The sequence below is a fragment of the Suillus clintonianus genome, assembly GCF_016758775.1.
Source record: "Suillus clintonianus strain FC179 chromosome Unknown DEU56scaffold_50, whole genome shotgun sequence".
NCBI lineage: Eukaryota > Fungi > Basidiomycota > Agaricomycetes > Boletales > Suillaceae > Suillus > Suillus clintonianus.
In genome coordinates, this window is record NW_024539274.1 from 53,368 (window position 1) to 73,533 (window position 20,166).

Consider the following 20,166-nt stretch of genomic DNA (forward strand, 5'->3'; position numbering starts at 1 on the left):
CCTCGTTACAGTCCTTCCGGAAAGTCTTGACTCACGTGTTCAAAATGGTTCAAAAATAGTGAAAATGTCGAAAATTCAATTACAGCTGTGTGCAAAAACGTTGACAGTACGCGCGTGACTTGAGTACATTAGGAAAATAAATTAAAAAATCATAACAATTCGAAACACTGTGCTCACCACTATGCCCTTCTGAAAAATTTGTTGTGATATCAAAATTGCAGCTGTCAAGCTTCATGAACAGAAGATTCTCTCTCTCGAACAAATACTCGACTGTGTTGGCTTTTCAGAAAGTACATTTTGGCGGATGCTCAAACTTTGGCGTGAAACAGGGGACGTTGTTCGACACAACTATGGTACTCCTGGCCGTCCTCGAACACTCACTTTTGATGACGTGAACTATCTACTTCGACTCGTGAAGCACCGGCCTGACTGGTTCCTCGACAAACTCCCAATCTTACTTAGTGATAACAGATTCATTTCGGTTCACTACACAACCATCTACCGAGAGCTTTCACATGCTGGAATGTCCTGCAAAAAGCTGAAGAAGATCGCAAAGGAAAGAAATGAGGCCAAATGGGCAGATTTCATCCGGAGAATGGCACAATATGAACCCGAGGAACTTGGATTTCTGGACGAGACATCAAAAGATGAGAGGACTTTGGGAAGAATCAATGGGAGGTCATTGAAAGGCACTCGCGCTGTGAAAAAACAGGTTTTCGTTCGTGGGCATCGCTTATCTGGACTTGGGCTGCTCACTATCAATGGCATGGTGGCTGTCTCTGTTGTCGAGGGTTCATTCACTGCAGCAACATTCAAAACATTCATTGAAGGGGATGTTGTAAGTGTTTTTTTATCATTCCCAGTAGAACATCTCTTATATTCTACTAGCTGCCATTATGCACCCCGTACCCAGGTAAATTGAGTGTGCTCGTCATGGACAATTCCAAGATACACCACGGAGAAGGTATTGCAGAACTCATTCGCGAAGCTGGTATGTGTCTTGAGTCACTGCTCGTATTCACTCATCGAGCATTGGCAGGTGTTCGACTCGAGTATCTACCACCTTATTCCCCTGATCTCAATCCTATCGAAGAAGCTTTCTCCAAGATCAAGTCCTTTATTTGTCGTAACCAAGAATACTTCTCGGATGATGTCGATGGTATCATATATGACATGTACATCGCAATGGATGTGATCACTGACTCCGATGCCGAAGGATACATTATGCATGCTGGTTATTTCTAGACTCTACAAAACACTATACATGACAGCACAAGGTGTACAATTACAGGACTGTTGAGCAATGCAGATCGCAACACAATGATGTCTAGACACGATCACAAAAAACGACAGCGAGAATCCATTTGCAATGATGAGGCCGAACTTACTGGCTCCAATGTTTCATCGCTGCTTTCATTGCAGCAATCTCTCCAAATTTGAAACCCATCTCCCATAGTTCCGGAACAATGAAGGTCAAAGTTTCCGCACTCGTATATCCGTTTTCGTGCAACCTCGTTCGGATCCCATCACTAAGCTTGTATGAAGCACAGAAACCATCCAGAGAAAGGTCAGGACCATGACGAGATCCAGGCTGGAGAAGAGAGTGTTGATCTTGCATTGTAGGAGGGGGATGTTCCTTGGTTGGTTGTATGTTTGTTGGATGGAACACATTGAGTAATTCCGGAGGTATATTGAAGTTGAACACCGGAGCAGCTGTGGCAGTTGGTTGGTTACGATTCGCGAGGCGACGCTGAAGCAGCACATACTGCAGTCACTTTACCCTTGATAGAAACAGACAGCCCAGGTTGAAATATCCCTGTTCCTAACAGGCCAGCAGATGCGGGCCCATCAATAAAATGTTCTGTTAAATACAGGTGGGCCCACGTCAAGTGTTTTACCTGATACAATCAAGTGGGCCCATGGTATGTGGTGTAGTAGATAAGCATAGACATTTCGGTAGACAGTGCATGGTAGGCAGTGGATGTATGTGATAAAATCAGGCGGGCCCATCGTAAGTGCATATGTGATACAATCAGGCGGGCCCATCGTAAGTGCATATGTGATACAATCAGGCGGGCCCGTCGTAAGTGCGTATTTGATAAAAACAGGTGGGCCGGTCAAAGTGTGTTTGTGATACCAACAGTGGGCCCATGGTATGTAGTGTAGTAGATAAGAAGTCAAAAACATCGGTCAAGAAATCTCTGAAATCCAATACATCGGCCGAGATATAACCAAAGTCAAAAACATCGGTCGAGATATCTCCGAAATCAAAAACATCAGTCAACATCAAAAACATTGGTCGGCATCAAAGACATTGGTCGGCATCAAAAACACCGGTGAACATCAAAAACATCGGTCAGCATCAAAGGCATCGGTCAGCATCAAAGGCATCGGTCAGCATCAAAAACATCGGCCGACATCAAAGACATTGGTCGGCATCAAAAACATCGGTCAACATCGGTCAACATCGGCCAAGATATGACTGAAGTCAAAAACATTGGTCAAGATATGGCCGGAATCCAAAACATCGGCTGAGATATGACCGAAATGACCGAGATATGCCCAAAATTCAACACATTGGTGATAATGAAACAAATATTATGATTAACTTGACATCTGCCCCACATTATTCACACACCCCATATTTTCGCAATTTTGCCCACATTACCCAACAACACCAAAGACATTGCCCATTTTGGGAATCTCCACAATATCAATTATTCCCACACCCTCCTAATATCACTGCAGCTTCACCATTATACCACAATAGCTTCCCCTTCATATATTAGTAGTAGTTTGGTATATATATGTTCAATATAATTTAATAGACCACTTTTTTGTATATTTGTATGCCTGCTCCTCCTCCAGGACCCTTTCAAAAGGATGTAGGACACAAAACATTCTCGCACTTTTGCCCCTTTGAGAGGGAAGTGTCCTAGGGCATTTAGAACATGTTTAGTAGTATATATGAGGAGATTGCCAACTTTATTTGACCCCCTGAAGCGCCCTACATCCATGTATATGGCATATATACATAAAAGTACAAATTTTGTTCCTATTGCTTATGTCTAGGTGAATAGACCTTGAAATTATATCCCCATCATCTGTTCAGCAATAGAAACAATGTATCAGGAGCCCAGGATCATAGTAGAATCCCTTATTGTATAGTGTACCCCCCCTCTCCTGGTGGTTTACCCCCTGGGAATTTTTTTCCCTGTAGTACCGGACCTCAAAGATAGTAGGGAGTCCATTCCTACGCTTATTTGTAGTGTATATATTATACATCCAGCCCAGGACACACATAGGATCCTTCTACAGAACAAAATGATAGAAAATCGCATTTTTGACATTTTTGATGTTTTTCAGTATCTTACCCTTGCACATCTGGTCAACCCTGTTCATATATCATTAGAATAGTATATATACTTCCTTTCATGATGAAGATCAGTTCAAAATAGGTTGTTAGTTTGAGATACTGCATATGCTTGCTATTTCTACTGATAAGATATCAATACCTTCAAAACATCGAAATTTAATAATCAGAAACTGGGTGTACATTTACAATATATTCAGTATCATAAGTATAAATTTACAGAACAATCCAACAAGAATTGAATGCTGAGGAAGTGAAATAGATAAGAAATTGAGTGTGAGAAAGCTCAAAGACCCAAAACATCGAAAATGGTCAGTTGAGCAATAGTAGGACTTTAAGGCTAGGTCAACACACATCTACACTACATCCCTTCCACTCACCCCCTACCCTCAGGGCAATATGTAGTATTGGTTCCTTAGGTAGTTTACAGTCTATCTTACATATATTTAATGAAATATTCAACTTGAATTATATATAAATGTGACTTTGTGCAGTTGCCTACCTGTTGCAAAAGCTGAAAGACCACTCCAGGATCAATTTCAACCGATGATTTTGGGCCCGGTTGCCTAAAAATGGGTAGTACTCATCTAGGTGAACACATCAATGGTCTAATCTTCAAAAATGGATCAGATCTGATAAAGTTATGAGCCATAGTAATTCAGATTTCAGTTATATCCACAGTCGGCCGATGTTTTAAATTTATTTAGCTTATATCTTGGTCAGATGATAGCCGATTGACAAAATAATACTACCAATATGCTTACCTTTACTGGGGCTACATCTGTTGTTAACAATGTTAAGCATAAAAACAACTTTTGGTCGGCCGATATTGTGGATCTTGGTCATATGTTGGTTGGCAATGTTTCGTATTTCCTTAGCTTATATCTCGGTCAAATCACAACCAATTGACAAGATAAGACTACTGGTGCGCTCACCTTGACTTGGACTACAACTTTCATTTTTCTCATTATCTCTGATGTTTTGGATTTCAGCCATATCTCGGTCGGCCGATGTTTCAACATGTTTCGGCCATATCTTGACCGATGTTTTTGACTTCAGTCATATCTCGGCCATATCTGGACCGATGTTTTTGATGTTGACCGATGTTTTGGACTTCAGTCATATCTCAGCCATATCTGGACCGATGTTTTTGACTTGGGCATATGTTGACCGATGTTTTTGATGCCGACCAATGTTTTTGATGTTGACTGATGTTTTTGACTTTGGTCATATCTTGACCAATGTTTTTGAGTCCAGTCATGTCTCAGCTGATGTGTTTGATTTTGGAGATATCTCGACTGATGTTTTTGATGTTGACCGATGTTTTTGATTTTGGTCATATCTTGGCCAATGTTTTTGATGCCGACCGATGTTTTTGACTTCAGTCATATCTTGGCCGATATTTTTGATTTCGGAGATATCTCGACCGATGTTTTTGATGCCGACCAATGTTTTTGATGCCAACTGATGTCTTTGATGCTGACCGATGTTTTTGATGTTGACCGATGTTTTTGATGCTGACCGATGTTTTTGATTTCGGAGATATCTCGACCAATGTTTTTGATGCAGACCAATGTCTTTGATGCTGACCGATGTTTTTGATGTTGACCAATGTTTTTGATGTTGACCAAGAGGTGTGCGATACAAAGGATCACGACACCAACATGTCAATTTTTCGACAGAGAGGGGGAGGGGGTCCATGTGGCCAAAATTTCCTTATGTAGTATGATTTTGTCGGATTGGGACAGTGAGATGATCGAAACATGACATTGGAATATGAGGACCCGGGAAACAGCTAATACTAGTACGCAAGGCATGAAAGCAGCGTGAAAGCAACGGGAAAGCAACGGGAAACATAGCAAAGCATAATGAAAACGAGTGAACAAGTAACTAACAAGTGCAGTGAGCAACATCTGAGTCCAATTTGTAGACATAGTGTGCAGAATCAACCTTGACGAACTCTCTTAGCCACCGAAGCGGCAGAGGAAAACTTCTGAGCATTGGCCTTCCGCTTCTGGGTAACAGCAGATGAACTGTCAGGTCCAGGGATATTCTCCTTGCCCTGGATGAACTCAAATACGGGTCGAGAAGCGACTCCGGCCTTTTTTTCTTCGGCAGGAGTGAGAGCAAGCGAATCATACACAGCGCGGGGAAGGGGAAGTCCAATTGGCCTACCAGGTTGTGCATATTCAGAGTGCTGCAGGTCAATATGGGCTTCGAGGTTATAACGCCAGACCGCTGGACACCAATCAGTAGCACGACCGAGATGGACACATATCTGGCAGACGACGGGGACATTACGACACGGGCGGCTGTCAGAGCCCTTATTAGTGCTCCCATACTGGAAGGTCTCTTTGCGTGGGCACTTTGACTCCCACATGATCTTGCGAGCTGTCTCCTTGAATGTAAGTGCGCAGTCGGGGTTGTTTGAGTCGCCACAGAAGCCACAAGGCAACGGGCCGTTGATGGGATTGACAACAATATTGGCGACCTTACGAGCTGCACGGAGAATATGCACACCCATGTGCGAACGGATGTCCTTCGTTGACTCGCAACATACCGGACATGCGCTCATGACCGTCTTGCCATGTCCCGTAGTCAACAGCAACTCAGTGCCGGCGGCACAAATAAGAGCATCAGAACCTTGAAGAAAAAATCAGCGTAAGGTTACAGCAAGAGCGAGAGACGCTTACCATCATGAGACTTGTAGGGAAAAACAGAGCTTTCAGAATTGAGACTTGAGATCGAACTGAGGGGAACTTTGGAGTTGACAGTTTTGTTCCAGAGTAGTGCAACGGCAGATTGTAGGTCCTCGTCGTCGAGTGACCATGTTGTGCCCTTGGAGTTTACCTCCTGGGTGTGTTGAGGTGCAAGATGATCAGCGGCAATGACGACCCAAGGATTGACGGTTTGAACAAGGAAGCCTGGAACAGTGACAGTGACGACATTGAGAGTATGAATTTCTGTTCCTGGTACGACAGATGCTGTTTTAAGATACACGCCATTCCAGATCCACGATAAGGTTGAAGACGAGGATGATGGTAAAAGAATCATGATTTCACCGGCGACTTTCACATTGCCCTTGAGAGACGTCAGCATTGCCATTTTGACTCTACTCCTGGGGGCTCCATTCTCAGAGATGGTGGTAGCGCGAACCAGAGCAAGAGCCAGTGACTTCATGCTAGTTCGAAGAAGCGTGATGAAGAGATCACCGGTGACGAACTGATCACCGTGAAGCAGCTGACCAACCTCCATGGTGTTCTCGAAGTCCTTGTTCACAGGCGTGAATCCGCGAACACGGAGCAAACGAGTCTGGGCTTTGGGAGTGAAATCTAGGGTGATCGTGATACGGACAACCGATGACTTGTGGACCCATTTGTTCATGCACCAGAGGTAGTCTTCAGCACGGATTCCTGGCCCATTGGGGGGAGAAGTAGGTGAGGGGGAATTTTCATCATCCTCGGGCTCATCCACCAAACCGTTTCCATCCTCGTGCTCGGCGTCAAGTGTGTTGGCAAGTGATTCCTCAAAGGTGAGTGGCGGCTCGTCGTCATCATTGCTGATGGTGTCTGCGGTCTCGCTGGACACGACATCTTGCTGGAGTGTGTCGATGTTGGGAGGAGGTGCAAGGAGTGATATGTCTTCGTCATCCTCTTCATGAATAGCAGGGTACCTGCTCCCACCAAAGACGCACAGTAGGTCTATGCCCGAGCCTGGGGAAAATAAGGTCTGAAAGTCATATGCGGAGGAATGTATCTGCGACCGAGAGAGAATTGAAATGGCCTCATCCCTCCCTTGGTGCCATGCACTTGGAAGGTCACAATGACCCACAACAACGTCACCAACCCACATAAAACGGCTGACATGGTCAACACCGTCTGCTCGCTTGAGATTCAACCGACGATGGCCATGGGAGAGGTCGGAATTGCGTGCATACACTCCTCCAATATCTCAGGCAGCGCCAAGGCGATCAAGAACTTGTTTGTAGTTCATTGCGTTGTTGTGCCCCCCGCACATTCGGAGGAATGCAAACTCGAGTTCGAGTGCATCATCCCCGACATTGAGAAAGAAAAAACGTTCAGATGGATCGAGCTTCTGTTGCTTCAGGATGCAGAAGACCACGTTCTTGGCAAATGTCTCAGAGTCGTAGTATAGCTGGTTAGGCATCAGCCCACGTCGTTGATCACGGTAGCATGCAAAGAGGAGATGAGCGAAGCGGCTCAAGTGCACGACTTGCTCAGTCAGTGAGAGGTTGACATCGATGAATGGATTGAGGAGACTGCGGAGAATTTCAGCTAAAAGTTTGATTGTGTCGAAGTCAGCAATGACATTGACGTCGTCGGGGATGTTCGGCAGTGATGCGAGTTTGATGACAGCACCCATGAGTTCCACCGCACGAGGCACGTCCTGGGGATCGTCGGGGTAAACAAGCTTCCGAGCACGACTTTCATCTACATCAGGCAGCCAGACAAGGTAGTGTTCGATCATGGTTGCATTGATGCAGCGACCATTGTTAAGATGCATACCAGCACGAGATCGGAGGAGGGTACAATAGCCTTTGAAAGTGTCAGTAGATATCAAAGTACTAGTCATGACAGACGCACATTTCATGATATGTTTGTAGTCAAAGTCTAGTGTCACTTCACCTGGACCAGTGAAGAGATTAACGCCAGGAAGATTCGACATGTGCCATAGAGCGGTGAGAAGGGTGAGAGTGGGATGTGTACAAATGTCCTGTGACCAGCCTTGCGGCGCATAGCGTCACCGTCAGTTGCAAATGACCAAGCTGGTCCAACCTGCTGAGCCGCTCCAGAATTATCCCAGGATTCGAGGATAGTCTTGAAAATGAACTCCATGTCAGCAGCGCTCTCACTCTTGCAAGTGGGCGCTGCCAGGACAGGATAAACTCCCTCTTCGCCAAATATGTGAGCTCCCGCGACAGTCACCTCCTTTCCAACGTGGACCTTCTGAGACTTCAGCGCCTCAGCAATCCCAAGGGCAGACTGATACGTGTGAAGTGTTGTGTTGACAAGATTCGAGTGCGTCCAGCATAGACCGCCTACACTGTTCAATTGTGATATATAGACGGCTGCTTCCTCCTGTGCCGTTTCATCGATCATCATGCTGACACCACGCATTTTTGTTGATGCAGCGTTCTGACGAGGAACAATAACAAGGTTCTTGATATTCTCTTGGATGGTCATGGTTGAGATCCGACTGATAGTTGGAATGATTTTGACAAAAGACATATGGTTGCGGAGAGTGTGTAGTGATGGGAGTGTGAGCCGCTGGTTCAAGGCATAAAGCAGATTCCGGCCACCAAGCCGGACGGCGAGAACGGCAAGGTCAATGGCCTCTTGACTGTGTCCTCGTGGTCGGTAACCATGCTCAATGGCCTCTTCAATCATCCGAAGTATTGTATGGATGCTGGTACCATTCCGAAGTGCAGTTTGGAGAAGGTTGCGAAGCCAGGGTATGTCGCACTGGGACAGTGCCATGACCAGTGAAGTGTGATCTTCCAGTGTGGAAAGCAGGCGCTTGATTTTGTGTCTGTCATTCAAACTCTGAAATCAATTGTGAGCCTAGAAGCACACATAGAAAAAGACTGGTTGTCTCACCTGTAACTTCAAAGTGTTCGTGTTCTGATCACGCTCACATATAATGTCGAGAAGTTGAACCGGAGTGAGAAGACTATGGCGGGTGTGTGGTCGACGAGTTCTCGCGTTCTCCGCAAGTACCTTGACTTTTGGCTCGAGGTGAGCACAAAAGTCACATGGTCCAGCATCATCACCAGCCTGACCAGTGCAGTCAAAAGAGCGTGCAAGCGCCTTGTGAGAGACAACCTCAAGGTCAAATGAGAGTTTGTCCAGTCCCTCCGCTGTACGTAGCCATGGAAGATTGGCTTGTACAGGTGTGCCATCAGACGTGGGCCAATTAAGGATGTGGAAGCCCGGACAAGGTGACAGCGCAATCACAGTGGGAACCGAATCCTCCGATGTACCACTGGGAGGAGTAGCAGCAGCAGTGCTAATAAATGATCAGTAGTAGGATAACACACGAAGATCAACTCACGGTATGACGGGTACTTGCGACAGAGTAGGCCTAAGAACAGCAAGTGCTACTCGAGATTCCCTAATGGCACTGCGAACCTGTAGTTTTCGATTGCGACAAGCACCATAGTGCTGTTCTAAGGCCATGAATTGACCACGACTCGAGAGCTTGACATGGCTACGAATACCAGACTTGATCCAACACCCGCGAGGACAACGCAGTTCCCAGACTTTTGAGTCGTTGACTTGGACCTCGAGTTCATTGTATTGAAAAAGTGTAAGAAAAGCTTTGCCAGTAGCCTCCATTAAGAGGTGTTCCTTGGTGGTTGGGTCAAGAGTTGAAGTGAGATTGCTGGAGTCGGACGAAGATTGAGAACTTAAAGCTGGAAGCAAAGAATGAGACGGCGTGTAACGAGAGGGATGGACTATGCGTGTCAAACTCGAGGCGGAGTCAGATGGAGTCGGATCAACAGACAGATACTGATAAGCCGTGAAAAGTGTTGCGCCAGGCCGCTGTGATGGATTAAAGTCATTATTAAAGTCATGTGCTGAGGCACCAATCAAACTCGAGGCATCAAACGTAAAATTAAAACCGGACTCAGAGTCTGCTGGCATGATGTTGGGCATAATGGTATCAAAAGTCCTGGTATTGAAAGCAAGAAAGGAGTATCATAAGTGAAGGAAGAGAAGAGAGATGCAAACGAGACGTGACGAGAGACGCATTCATTATATACGAGTTGACCACTCGATCACTTACAGTCCTTGCGTCATAGCTTATTTTGGAAACTTGTTAATTTTGCTTGCTGCAGCTATTAGACACGACCTCACATTCTTTCTGGTGTTATCTTGCTAATATATGTATCTAGGACTATGCTAAAGACAATTTAGATACAATGTTCCCTTTGCAAACTAAGATAATATCAAGTTTCCAAGGTGCTGTGCAAAGACTCAGCGAGAACTGCATATTTCAACCAATTGAATCCGATCAGGACCCCGAACACTGATTTGGGGGGGAGGTGCGAAAGGTGTGAGTGTTCGGATTTCGCCGAACGCACACCTCTTGATGTTGACCGATGTTTTTGATGCCGACCGATGTTTTTGATGCCGACTGATGTTTTTGATGCCGACCGATGTCTTTGATGCTGACCGATGTTTTTGATGTTGACCGATGTTTTTGACTTCAGTCATATCTTGGCCAATGTTTTTGATGTCGACCAATGTTTTTAATGCCGACCAATGTTTTTGATGTTGACCAATGTTTTGACTTCAGTCATATCTCGGCCGATGTTTTTGATGTTGACCGATGTTTTTGACTTCGGTCATATCTCGGCTGATGTTTTTGATTTCAGTCATATCTCGGCCGATGTTTTTGACTTCGGTCTCGGCTCACTTGATCGCATCGGCCCACCCGATTAAATCAGCCAACACATCATATCGGCCGACCTGATTCTATCAGGGATTCATGTCCATCGGCCGACCTGACTTCATCACAAACTCATATCCATCGGTCCACCTGATAGCATCAGCCAACACATTCTATGGGCCCACCTGATAGCATCGGGCATACATTTCGATCGGCCGATTCGATAGTATTGGTTCCATCGGCTCACTTGATTGCATCAGACAACAAAGTCTGTCGGCCAACATGATTGCATCGGGCATTCATGTCAATCGGCCGACATGATAGCATCAGACATTCATTTTCATCAGTACACCCAGACAATAGCTTCACACCCATCATCGGCCGACCTGTACACTCGGCCACTATATTCAACATGGGCCGAGCTGATAACATCACACAACACCCCATTTTCCCCTGGTGATCGGCCGACATGTTTACATCAACTATCACAATCTATGGGCCCAGCTGTAAATATCAACTCTTTTTGAGCCTACCAGCCAACTCGTTAGACACGGGTGCACATTTTCGATCGGCCAACATCCGCTGGCCTGTCTCGAACAGGGATATTTCAACCTCGGCTGCCTGTTTAATACAGGGTATGTGACTGAATGGGCTTGAAGCAGTGGAGACAGCTCGTCGAATTGACGACCTGGTATCATATTGAATTTATGGTGGTTAGGTGGTGATTCCATGTTTGCGAGACTATCATCCTTGTTCTGTCAAACAGCCAAGAATCACATGAATAACTAGCAAATGACACGAAAATTATTGAGAGAGTACCCAAGCAGCTGCCCACACAGCGAAGTGATCATGCCCGAGTGGAAAGTGCTCGGAGTGCTCGGGGTGCACGAAACAATGGTCTGAGGAGCATCCTGCTTTCGAACACATCCAACGATTCTGAAGAAGCTGAATTTTCGAGTTAATCTTCGTGTTGAGCACAGTCTCGATCATGGACTTTGGCTTCTTCTGCAAGTGTCATTTATATAATGTTCAGGCAAGGAAGACACCACTTACCTCGGCCTTTGATTTCTTTTTCAGATGGTCATCTTCGTCCCCAGTGTTGGCATTATCACTCTCACTATCTCGGCTCTCGTCCGAGTCCTCGTTATTCTTCAAGGACTTGGTTTTCTATGACAATATTAGTGCATACATTGACTCAAAAGCCTACATTACCTTATTTTTCAGTGGATGAGCCTTGATCACAAGATTTACTGAGGGATTCTTTTGCTTCGATGCGAGGTCGAGAAGAAACTGATAGTCTGAAGGTGAACATAGTGGCATAGAAGATGCTTGAGTCTGTGGTGTGGTCCATGCAATAGAATAGTGTTCGAAGGCAATCATCTTCGGTTTCAGACCCTCCGAGATCTTTTCGAGAACTTGTGCTTTGATGGTGTCGAACTCGAGCTCGGGAGACAGCATCAAGAACGTGTTGATTGACTTTCGTTGTTTTTCAGGCTTTTGCATCTGGGTGATCGAGTACATGGTGAGATAGTATGTGATGGCTGATTTCTTTGGTTCGGCACGTGCAGTTTCGGCTGTGTCGGACTCGGAAGCTTCACGAGTGTTAGATACCTTGAGTACCTGCTGATGCAGCACATATACTCACCTATAGTCTTGGCTGGCTGCTTGCGAGGACATCCTCATTTCTTTGCAGGCTTTTTTGCAACTGGTGAAGGCTCTTCAAGTTGATTGTCTGGGTCGCGGCTCGTGTCTGTCGGAAGACTCAGATCAGTCAGAGACATTTCACATTCAGTTTCGAAAGCAGTGTCCGAAAGTTCGGAAAGGTTGTTGAAGATGGAAGACATCTAGTGAGAATAATCAATAAGATGATAATAGTAAGCTACGGGAAGACACAATGCATCGTCGAGATGCGGTTGTAAATTGGTGGCCTATGACATTTTTTATTTAATTTCCTAATGTACTCGAGTCACGCATGTACTGTCAACCTTTTTGCACACAGCTGTAAATCGAAAATTCAGCAAACTTGCACCACTCTCCTTCAAAGTCGAGCAGAAAAGCATAACTGTCACTCTTTTGAACGTTATATTATGTCTAATACAGTAACTGAATGCTCCGACGACTATTAGCTACTCCCCTCCGCGTAATATTGTCCACACTACAGATAGCCACTATGCATATACCAGCCTCGAGCATTTTCAGCATTTATCTTTTTGATCGCGACTGATCCTCTGGTAGACCATGACGAGTCTGAGTGACAAACGTGTGAGATATTATGTTTTTGAAGCCATTCAGAGGCATACAAAACTCGAAAGTGATTTATTGCAATTTACAAATACAATGAAATTTCCTAAATAAAAATAAAAATAAACAAGTGTCTCTGAAGTGGCTGAGTGCTGAGCGCTGCGCTCAGATCCACGTCACGCGCACCAAATTTAACGTTGACGCATATGCGCATTGCATCACTACCACTATGAGCCAGCCTGAGTCTGACATTGCTGATGACGTTCGCGACCGTACTAGAGTCCATGATGATGATTTGGAGGCAGAAAATGGTATGTTTTACTCACAGTACAGGTTTCTGACCTTATATTCACGCAGAGCCTTCTGGCGAGAGCATGTACAACAACGGCAAGGGCATCGCAGTCTCTGTGACATTTACCCCACTCCTACCGCCTCCAGCCACCGGAGAAAAACACCGCAAAAATGCTAAATCACAACCGATAAACCGTGCCTTCTTCATCCACGAAGATTCGACCCTCCGAAACCTTCTCGATATAACATTCGAACAGTATGATATCTCCGACAAAATGATGTATGGTATTGGCAATCGATCAGGTATTCTCACTGCTATGAACTTCACCATCACCTATATGATCCTTCACACGAACTACAAGAATATTGTTCTTGGAAACCTCAGCGATTTCACCACAATCATTGAAGAAGTCAAAGAGCACCGGTCACCGGCCTTCAAATTGATTATAGTCGAGACGAAGGTATGTATTTACCGTGTCTTTCAAGAGGTACTATGTAGTGCAGTAAGCTGAATATATGCTAGTATAATGATGGCGAAGAAACGGAAGACGATGAAGATACCGAAGGTGAACCCGCGGGAAAGAAAGTGAGATAATCCTATATCTTTTGAACACCCTCTTGTCACTCACGTCGTGAAGGCTGCTACAGGCCCAACTGACGAAGAGATGGAGCAAAACGAAGCCATTGCAAACTTGACTCGCCAGTACACATGTGAAGATTGAGTATGTGGTTTTCGCATCTGCTGGCCAGCTCCACCGGAGGCCAAGCACGTCAACTTGACACCGTTACATCTCAACACGTGGGCTGCTGCAATGGTCTGCATGATGTTCCGAAGTATATAATCCTTACATGTCACTGATAGCCATTGTTATGGGTTAGGTTGGTCCAAACAAGCAAGCAGGTGTCGATTTAGATAATCCACCAAATACGAAGATTTTCGACATTACATACACGGATCCAACTGACATTGCAATGCTCTCACGACATTGTCTCAACGCAGTCACACAAACTCAATCCTCCGCACCCAGTATTGTCATCAATAACAACTTCAAGGATATTGTTGGCCTCCTGAATGGTGACCGTGGACCTGATCCCGCTATCAAGAATCCCCCGCAGCTTCTCCGTCAACAACCTGTTGCTCTTCAACCAAAACTGAGTTTGCTCGAGTTTTGCAAACACTTCGACCTATCACTGTGGCTCCATGAGAAGTTGGACAGCATTGACGTGACTGGCCCACACTGCCTTCAATTCCTTCAGAATCACTGTGTTTTGCCCTTGAATTGACAAAGTTTGACTAGACGGGTGAGACATATAAGGACAAGCTTAGTCACAGCCTCGAACTAAGCAGTCTGAACATTTCTTCGTCTCTCTATAGCTACTTCGCTAGCACCTATCTACTCGAACCCGTTGACTACATGAGCTTCCTATCTTGTAAATAGCCGACTCCTCCTTGGAAGACATGACCAGTTTCATCAAAACGTGGCCCAGATAGCTGCACCATGTGACCACCTGTATCGTACTGGTAAGGACAGACATCGGAGAGGCCGATCCACACTTCTGGGCAAGGGTTTCCTGCAAAAATGTGTAAGTCCCTCACTTGCAAGCTTTAACTCTTACTACCAACATTCCCGAACGCTCAATGGCGAGAAACGAGGTAAATCTTGTATAATGAAATTTTTGATGTTGTTTTGCAAACGAAGGCTCCTGGAAACGTGATATTCAACTCTTTTGCAGCTGCCGGCATTCCATGTGTGCCGGGTTATCACGGCGTGAACCAAGATGCTGACCTATTATTCACAGAAGCTGGGAATATTGGTATGTACCCTCTTCCATGCTCTCCTCAGAACCTCCCCGCTGAGTGTGTCGTGTTACACAGGTTACCCAGTCTTGATCAAAACCATTCATGGTGGCGGTGGCAAGGGTATGCGTGTCGTCTCATCTCCATCTCAGTTCAAGGATGCTCTCGCTAGCGCACAGCGCGAATCCTTGAAAAGCTTCGGTGATGCAGATGTGCTCGTAGTGAAGTACATCGAACGTCCCAGACATGTTGAAGTGCAGGTATTTGTGGATACACTTGAGAACACCGTGAACACTACGAAGACCTTTGCCCAGCTGTCGAAAGTCCCTCAGCCGAGTTAATGGCACAAGCAGCATTGTTTGTCGCACTACGAGAGTATTCGATTCAGTCTACAAGCCTTGTGACGCCGTGGACGATGCTGACTTCAAGGCGCTTTGGCGGAGACGTTTATGAGCGTACTATTTCCATCCAGCCCGATGATGCATCTGCAGAGCCCACCCGAGTTTCTCTCAAATCCATCTCTTCAGGCCACTTCGACATAGCTGTTCACTCTGCCACACCAAAGACATTCACAGGTGTCTCAGCACGCCTGGTTTTGCCTACGACCGTTTGCTATTATTTGCCCATCTCGTGATACCGCCAATGCCCCCACTACACTGCGATGCCCCTCCATCTTCTTCAACACAACACCTGTCTTCAAGTCCCAAAGACAAACTGTCTTGTCCCACGAGCCCGTAACCATTCTTCGTCTATCGGGGAAAACTGCGACTGCGCTTACGCGCTTCTCATGACCTTCAAAAGTTCGAAGGGGTGTGGTGCTTGGAACGAGCTTCGACATTTAACTGGAGGTTGGTAGTGTTGAGCACGGTCGAGGCGGACTTTGGAGCGTTTGTGAGCGTCTGTGTCTCAGCTGCAGAGGTGCGTGTATTGTGCGTTTTTACCTTACTTCAATACATTAATCTGCCTTGTTTCCATAGACGCCCAAGACACGAGCTGGTTCGCTTCCACAAATACTCCCTATTGTCACACTTGCTTTCCTCGACAGTATACCCTCCCGCTGCCTGAGCACTATATACATTCGTCTGACTCTTGTCTCCACATCTTCTAGCATGGGTGCCCTCGCATCATAGTGCGATTGCTGCTTCTTGGTGCTCGTATCTGGCCGACAACCATCTATCCTAGATGACCGCATCAATATTGTTGTTTCTGTTGTTGAGCAGTGGCTCCAACACATCACCATGTAACTTGCCCGAACACTTGCATACACCTTGCTGCAATATGACCTCTTCATTTCGTCGACTCCCAGGATCTGTGTGTGCACCAAATGTAGCTGACTTTCTTTACCCTCATGCCTAAAACCAGCCACTCATTACTGGAGGTTGGTAGTGTTGAGCACTGTCACGCATGTCGCACCGTCGATGCATTTTAGAACAAGGGTTCACGCAGGGCACGGCAGAGCTTATTTAACGCGTCGAGGGGGTAGCATATATGCGCGCCACATGATTGTATTACTCTATCAAATCAGTATCCATTTTGATCAGTATCACATGGCTTGTTTGACCTGGGTCTAGGTCACCTAAGACTGGCTAGCTGTCACATAACATGGCCACAAAATCGAAGCAAAACAAAGGTTGTACTGATGGACTTCATACATATAGTTTAGCCTTGGACTACATCACCTTGCCACAGCCAGCTAGATGTTCAAGCAAGTAAATTTGTTGTCATTTAGATAGTTCATAGTTATAGAGTTAGCCGTACATAGCTAATATGCGAGACGCTGGACTTGTCATGGGTTCAAGCTGATGCAACGTGACCATGTTCTCACATTTTTTCATACTACAAATACTCGCTGGCTACACCCAGTGAATGCTGACTTGCTTGGTGCTGGACTATCTCTTGGCGAGCTTGCAGATATTCGCGATGCCGAGGAACGATGGATGTTCAAAGCTTAGTTTGTATTGCTCCTCGTATATTATAGCTGTGGGTGCTTATGGACACATTGTTATGTGTATCATGCTACTGTACTCCACCAATGCTAGTTTGTTCAAGCAAGATAACCTGAGTGACGAAAGAAGCCCCAAGACATATCTGGTGTTATAACAGAACATGCTGTGTATAGCTCGTAGTAAGCAGCCTTGGGCCCATGGAAGCCTAACCCGTGGCGACGGAGATGTGATTTGATCACGGAGAATGCTTGCTCGATGGGATTGAGATCCGGGGAGTATGGTGGTAAGTATTCAATTCGACATCCTGAAAGTCCAGTGAGACAACCTGAGCCTCGTACTACAAGCTTCGTGACACTGACCATCAGCATGAACAAGCTCATCAATTTCCTCTGCATGGTGAATGTGAGCATTGTCCATAATCAACACACTCCGTGGCCCTGGAAATGGAGTGGTGATAGGAAGCTAATAAGGACAGGTAATCAGTGACACGCTGCACGTTCATAGTCTGAAAAACTAACCACGTCGTTGCGCAAAAAATTCATAAAACTCTCGCGATTGAATGATCCTTCAACAACTTTTGCAGCAACTATGCCCTCATCAAGAGCTAATCCTGCCACCATTGAAAACCGACGTTTCCGAACAAATGGTTGATGCTGCTCAGCACGAGCACCTCGTGCAGCACGTCCCCAATGACGTGAATATGTACGGTCATCTTTCGAAACTTCGTCCAAACAGAGTAAAGAGGCTGGCAAGTACTGTGACACACGACAAACGAAGTCTGCATGACATAGAGGGTCACATTCAGCTGCAATCTTCTTGATGTGCTTGAGATTGACACCAGCATGCTCAAAAGACCGGTGAATGGTGGATAGTGATGTCCTGTCATATCCCATACATGAGGCTTCTCGTCCGGTCCGATCCACCCGATTCCTCGGGTCCGTTCTAGAATTCATTTCCCTGAGTCCCCATTTGTATAGGCTTCTTTCTGCCCCTATGTGTCCAGATCATCTTGACAGTTAATGTCCGGGTTCATTCTGATCCGTCCGTTAGTCTATTCATTTCCCTTTCATTTAACTTGTCCCCCCTGTTTCATTTAATCTCCGGCTCCATTCTCGATCGTCCGCAGCAGTTCATATCTGTTAGTACATTTTCTACATAGCCCTCTGATCCGAAGACTGCGCTTCGGCCGGAAACCCGTCGGATACACTACAGTATATAAACCCTTTGTAACCCGTAGTATTTCCTCAGTTCGAATATTAACTTAGACTCTGTTCAATCCTCGTGTCCTCTCGGCTCTTGGGATTATTATCCTAGTCCGATCCTCCGAGCCTCGGGATTATATCCCTAAGGCTAAATACCTCCGCCTCTACCTTCGGGTAGTCTATACCTTGTTAGTTTCTACCCGGACGAAGTCTCGGGTAGTCTTCCCTCTTTCATCCGGCCCGTCCATACCCCTCTCCCTCGTCCGGCCCGTCCATACCCTTCGGCCGACGATATCTAACCCCCTGTAAATTAGGGGCATGTACTCGGGTAAAGAGCGCAGCGCACGAGCTGAAGCTAAACCCCTCCGGTCCGACCCGTTGAACACGGTCTTAACAGTATATTCGAACTCACACTTTACCGAGTATACTTATCATCATGGCTCCCACTCAGACAACCAGAACCAACCTCACCGCGGCCGGTTTTCTAGCCAGCTCACGTAATGCTGCGTCCGACGCACAGAACTTCACCAGCTTCACTCGTCGTCGTACGAGCGTACTAAGAACCCCCACGGACAGTGTCTCGCAAATCATAAACCGCCCGCACCCAGAAACTCCTACTCGCCCGACAACCCCCGGACCATCAGACCCGGAAGGGCCTGACGACGGTGGTGATTCAGATCCGCCGGGCGATGATGGGGATGACCCATTTGGTGGGCCCCCAGAGGATGAAGACGATGGGCTAACCCCCGCTGACAGAATCTTCCTCCGCTTCTCTCAAGCCATTGAGAACCTTGCCTGCACTACACGGAAATCCCCATCCGAAGACTCCAAAGTCAAGGTTCGGGAACCCGATACTTTTGACGGGTCCAAACCTCGCAAACTCCGCGCATTCTTCGTCCAATGCGAACTCAACTTCCAGAACAAAGTCCGCTCTTTCTGCACGGACCGGGCTAAAGTCAACTTTGCCCAGTCCTACTTGAAGGGCATGGCCCTGGAGTATTTTGAACCCGACCTCCTGTCTGGTGCAACTAATGACCGCCCGGACTGGATGGATGACTATGCTGAGTTCATGCTAGAACTCCAGACCAACTTCGGCCCCCATGACCCGGTCGGGGATGCAGAAATGCAACTCGAACAACTCATTATGCGCGACGGACAGCGCATTAATAAATATGTAGTAGAGTTTCAACGACTTGCTTCCCAGGTCCGAGGTTGGGGCAACGGAGCATTACGCCGTCAGTTCTATAACGGACTTCCGGCCCGCATCAAGGACGAGATTTGTCGTCAGGGTAAACCCGTGACCCTCGCCGAGTTCAGATCCCTATCCCAGTCCATCGACGCCCGATACTGGGAACGCAAGGGCGAGACCTCCCGCGAGGTTAAACCATCCACATCCGCACCTCCAACAAAACCATACGTACCTCCTACCCGATCCTTCGCACCCGCTACTGACCGGACAACCCCTTCCGGAAGTAAACCCTCCAAGCCCTCCACCTCCTCCTCACAGCAACCGGACTTGTCCTCAAAATTAGGCAAGGACAGTAAACTGACATCCGAGGAGCGCCAGAGGCGCATGGACATGAGGCTCTGCCTTTTCTGCGGTGGACCCGGCCATACGGCCCAGGACTGCTCCAAATCGACCTCGCGCGCTGCCAAAGGCCGTGCAACTACAGTGGCCCCGGATGCTATTCCCGAGGCCCCTGTTAAGGCAAAAAATTAGTCCGTGACCCTCCTGACTCCGCGCGGGGTGAGGGTCGCGTTGACTCAACCCGCGCATTGGAGTTACAACTCAACGCTGTCGCACTCACGAACCCATCATCACTCCGTCCATTTGTATCCATATCCGCATATCCGAACATTGCCCAATTTCCGGCTTTGATAGATTGCGGGTCCTCACACTGT

The 20,166-nt window shown here is 46.6% G+C and overlaps 6 protein-coding genes across 6 annotated transcripts; 3 read left to right on the forward strand and 3 right to left on the reverse strand.

Annotated features, from left to right (window-relative positions):
• Positions 1-193: 193 nt before the first annotated feature.
• On the forward strand, positions 194-568 carry DEU56DRAFT_717087 (uncharacterized protein; the record flags this gene model as incomplete). The annotated part of the gene is made up of 1 exon (XM_041347609.1): positions 194-568. A coding segment is annotated over one exon (375 nt), but the record flags the coding sequence as incomplete, so codon positions are not given.
• A 27-nt stretch (positions 569-595) lies between these two features.
• On the forward strand, positions 596-922 carry DEU56DRAFT_739322 (uncharacterized protein; the record flags this gene model as incomplete). Its single annotated transcript, XM_041348721.1, has 1 exon — positions 596-922. The coding sequence occupies one exon, from the start codon at positions 596-598 to the stop codon at positions 920-922; it is 327 nt and encodes a 108-aa protein (XP_041206979.1).
• Positions 923-5,318: 4,396 nt separating this feature from the next.
• DEU56DRAFT_757263 (uncharacterized protein) lies at positions 5,319-10,050 on the reverse strand (the record flags this gene model as incomplete). The annotated part of the gene is made up of 9 exons (XM_041350108.1): positions 5,319-5,912; positions 5,934-6,016; positions 6,067-7,046; positions 7,068-7,102; positions 7,352-7,929; positions 7,978-8,019; positions 8,115-8,937; positions 8,992-9,400; positions 9,446-10,050. The coding sequence occupies 9 exons, from the start codon at positions 10,048-10,050 to the stop codon at positions 5,319-5,321; spliced, it is 4,149 nt and encodes a 1,382-aa protein (XP_041206980.1).
• A 1,540-nt stretch (positions 10,051-11,590) lies between these two features.
• DEU56DRAFT_914078 (uncharacterized protein) lies at positions 11,591-12,307 on the reverse strand (the record flags this gene model as incomplete). The annotated part of the gene is made up of 3 exons (XM_041357595.1): positions 11,591-11,791; positions 11,840-11,953; positions 11,999-12,307. 3 exons carry the CDS (start codon positions 12,305-12,307, stop codon positions 11,591-11,593), a joined length of 624 nt encoding a protein of 207 aa, XP_041206981.1.
• Positions 12,308-13,256: 949 nt separating this feature from the next.
• Positions 13,257-15,522, forward strand: DEU56DRAFT_952383 (carbamoyl-phosphate synthase L chain, ATP binding domain-containing protein; the record flags this gene model as incomplete). Its single annotated transcript, XM_041359167.1, has 8 exons — positions 13,257-13,338; positions 13,385-13,779; positions 13,842-13,904; positions 13,957-14,029; positions 14,069-14,133; positions 14,198-14,474; positions 15,053-15,133; positions 15,195-15,522. The coding sequence occupies 8 exons, from the start codon at positions 13,257-13,259 to the stop codon at positions 15,455-15,457; spliced, it is 1,299 nt and encodes a 432-aa protein (XP_041206982.1). The 3' UTR covers positions 15,458-15,522.
• Positions 15,523-17,541: 2,019 nt separating this feature from the next.
• Positions 17,542-17,955, reverse strand: DEU56DRAFT_739407 (uncharacterized protein; the record flags this gene model as incomplete). The annotated part of the gene is made up of 1 exon (XM_041348728.1): positions 17,542-17,955. The coding sequence occupies one exon, from the start codon at positions 17,953-17,955 to the stop codon at positions 17,542-17,544; it is 414 nt and encodes a 137-aa protein (XP_041206983.1).
• Between the last annotated feature and the right edge of the window lie 2,211 nt (positions 17,956-20,166).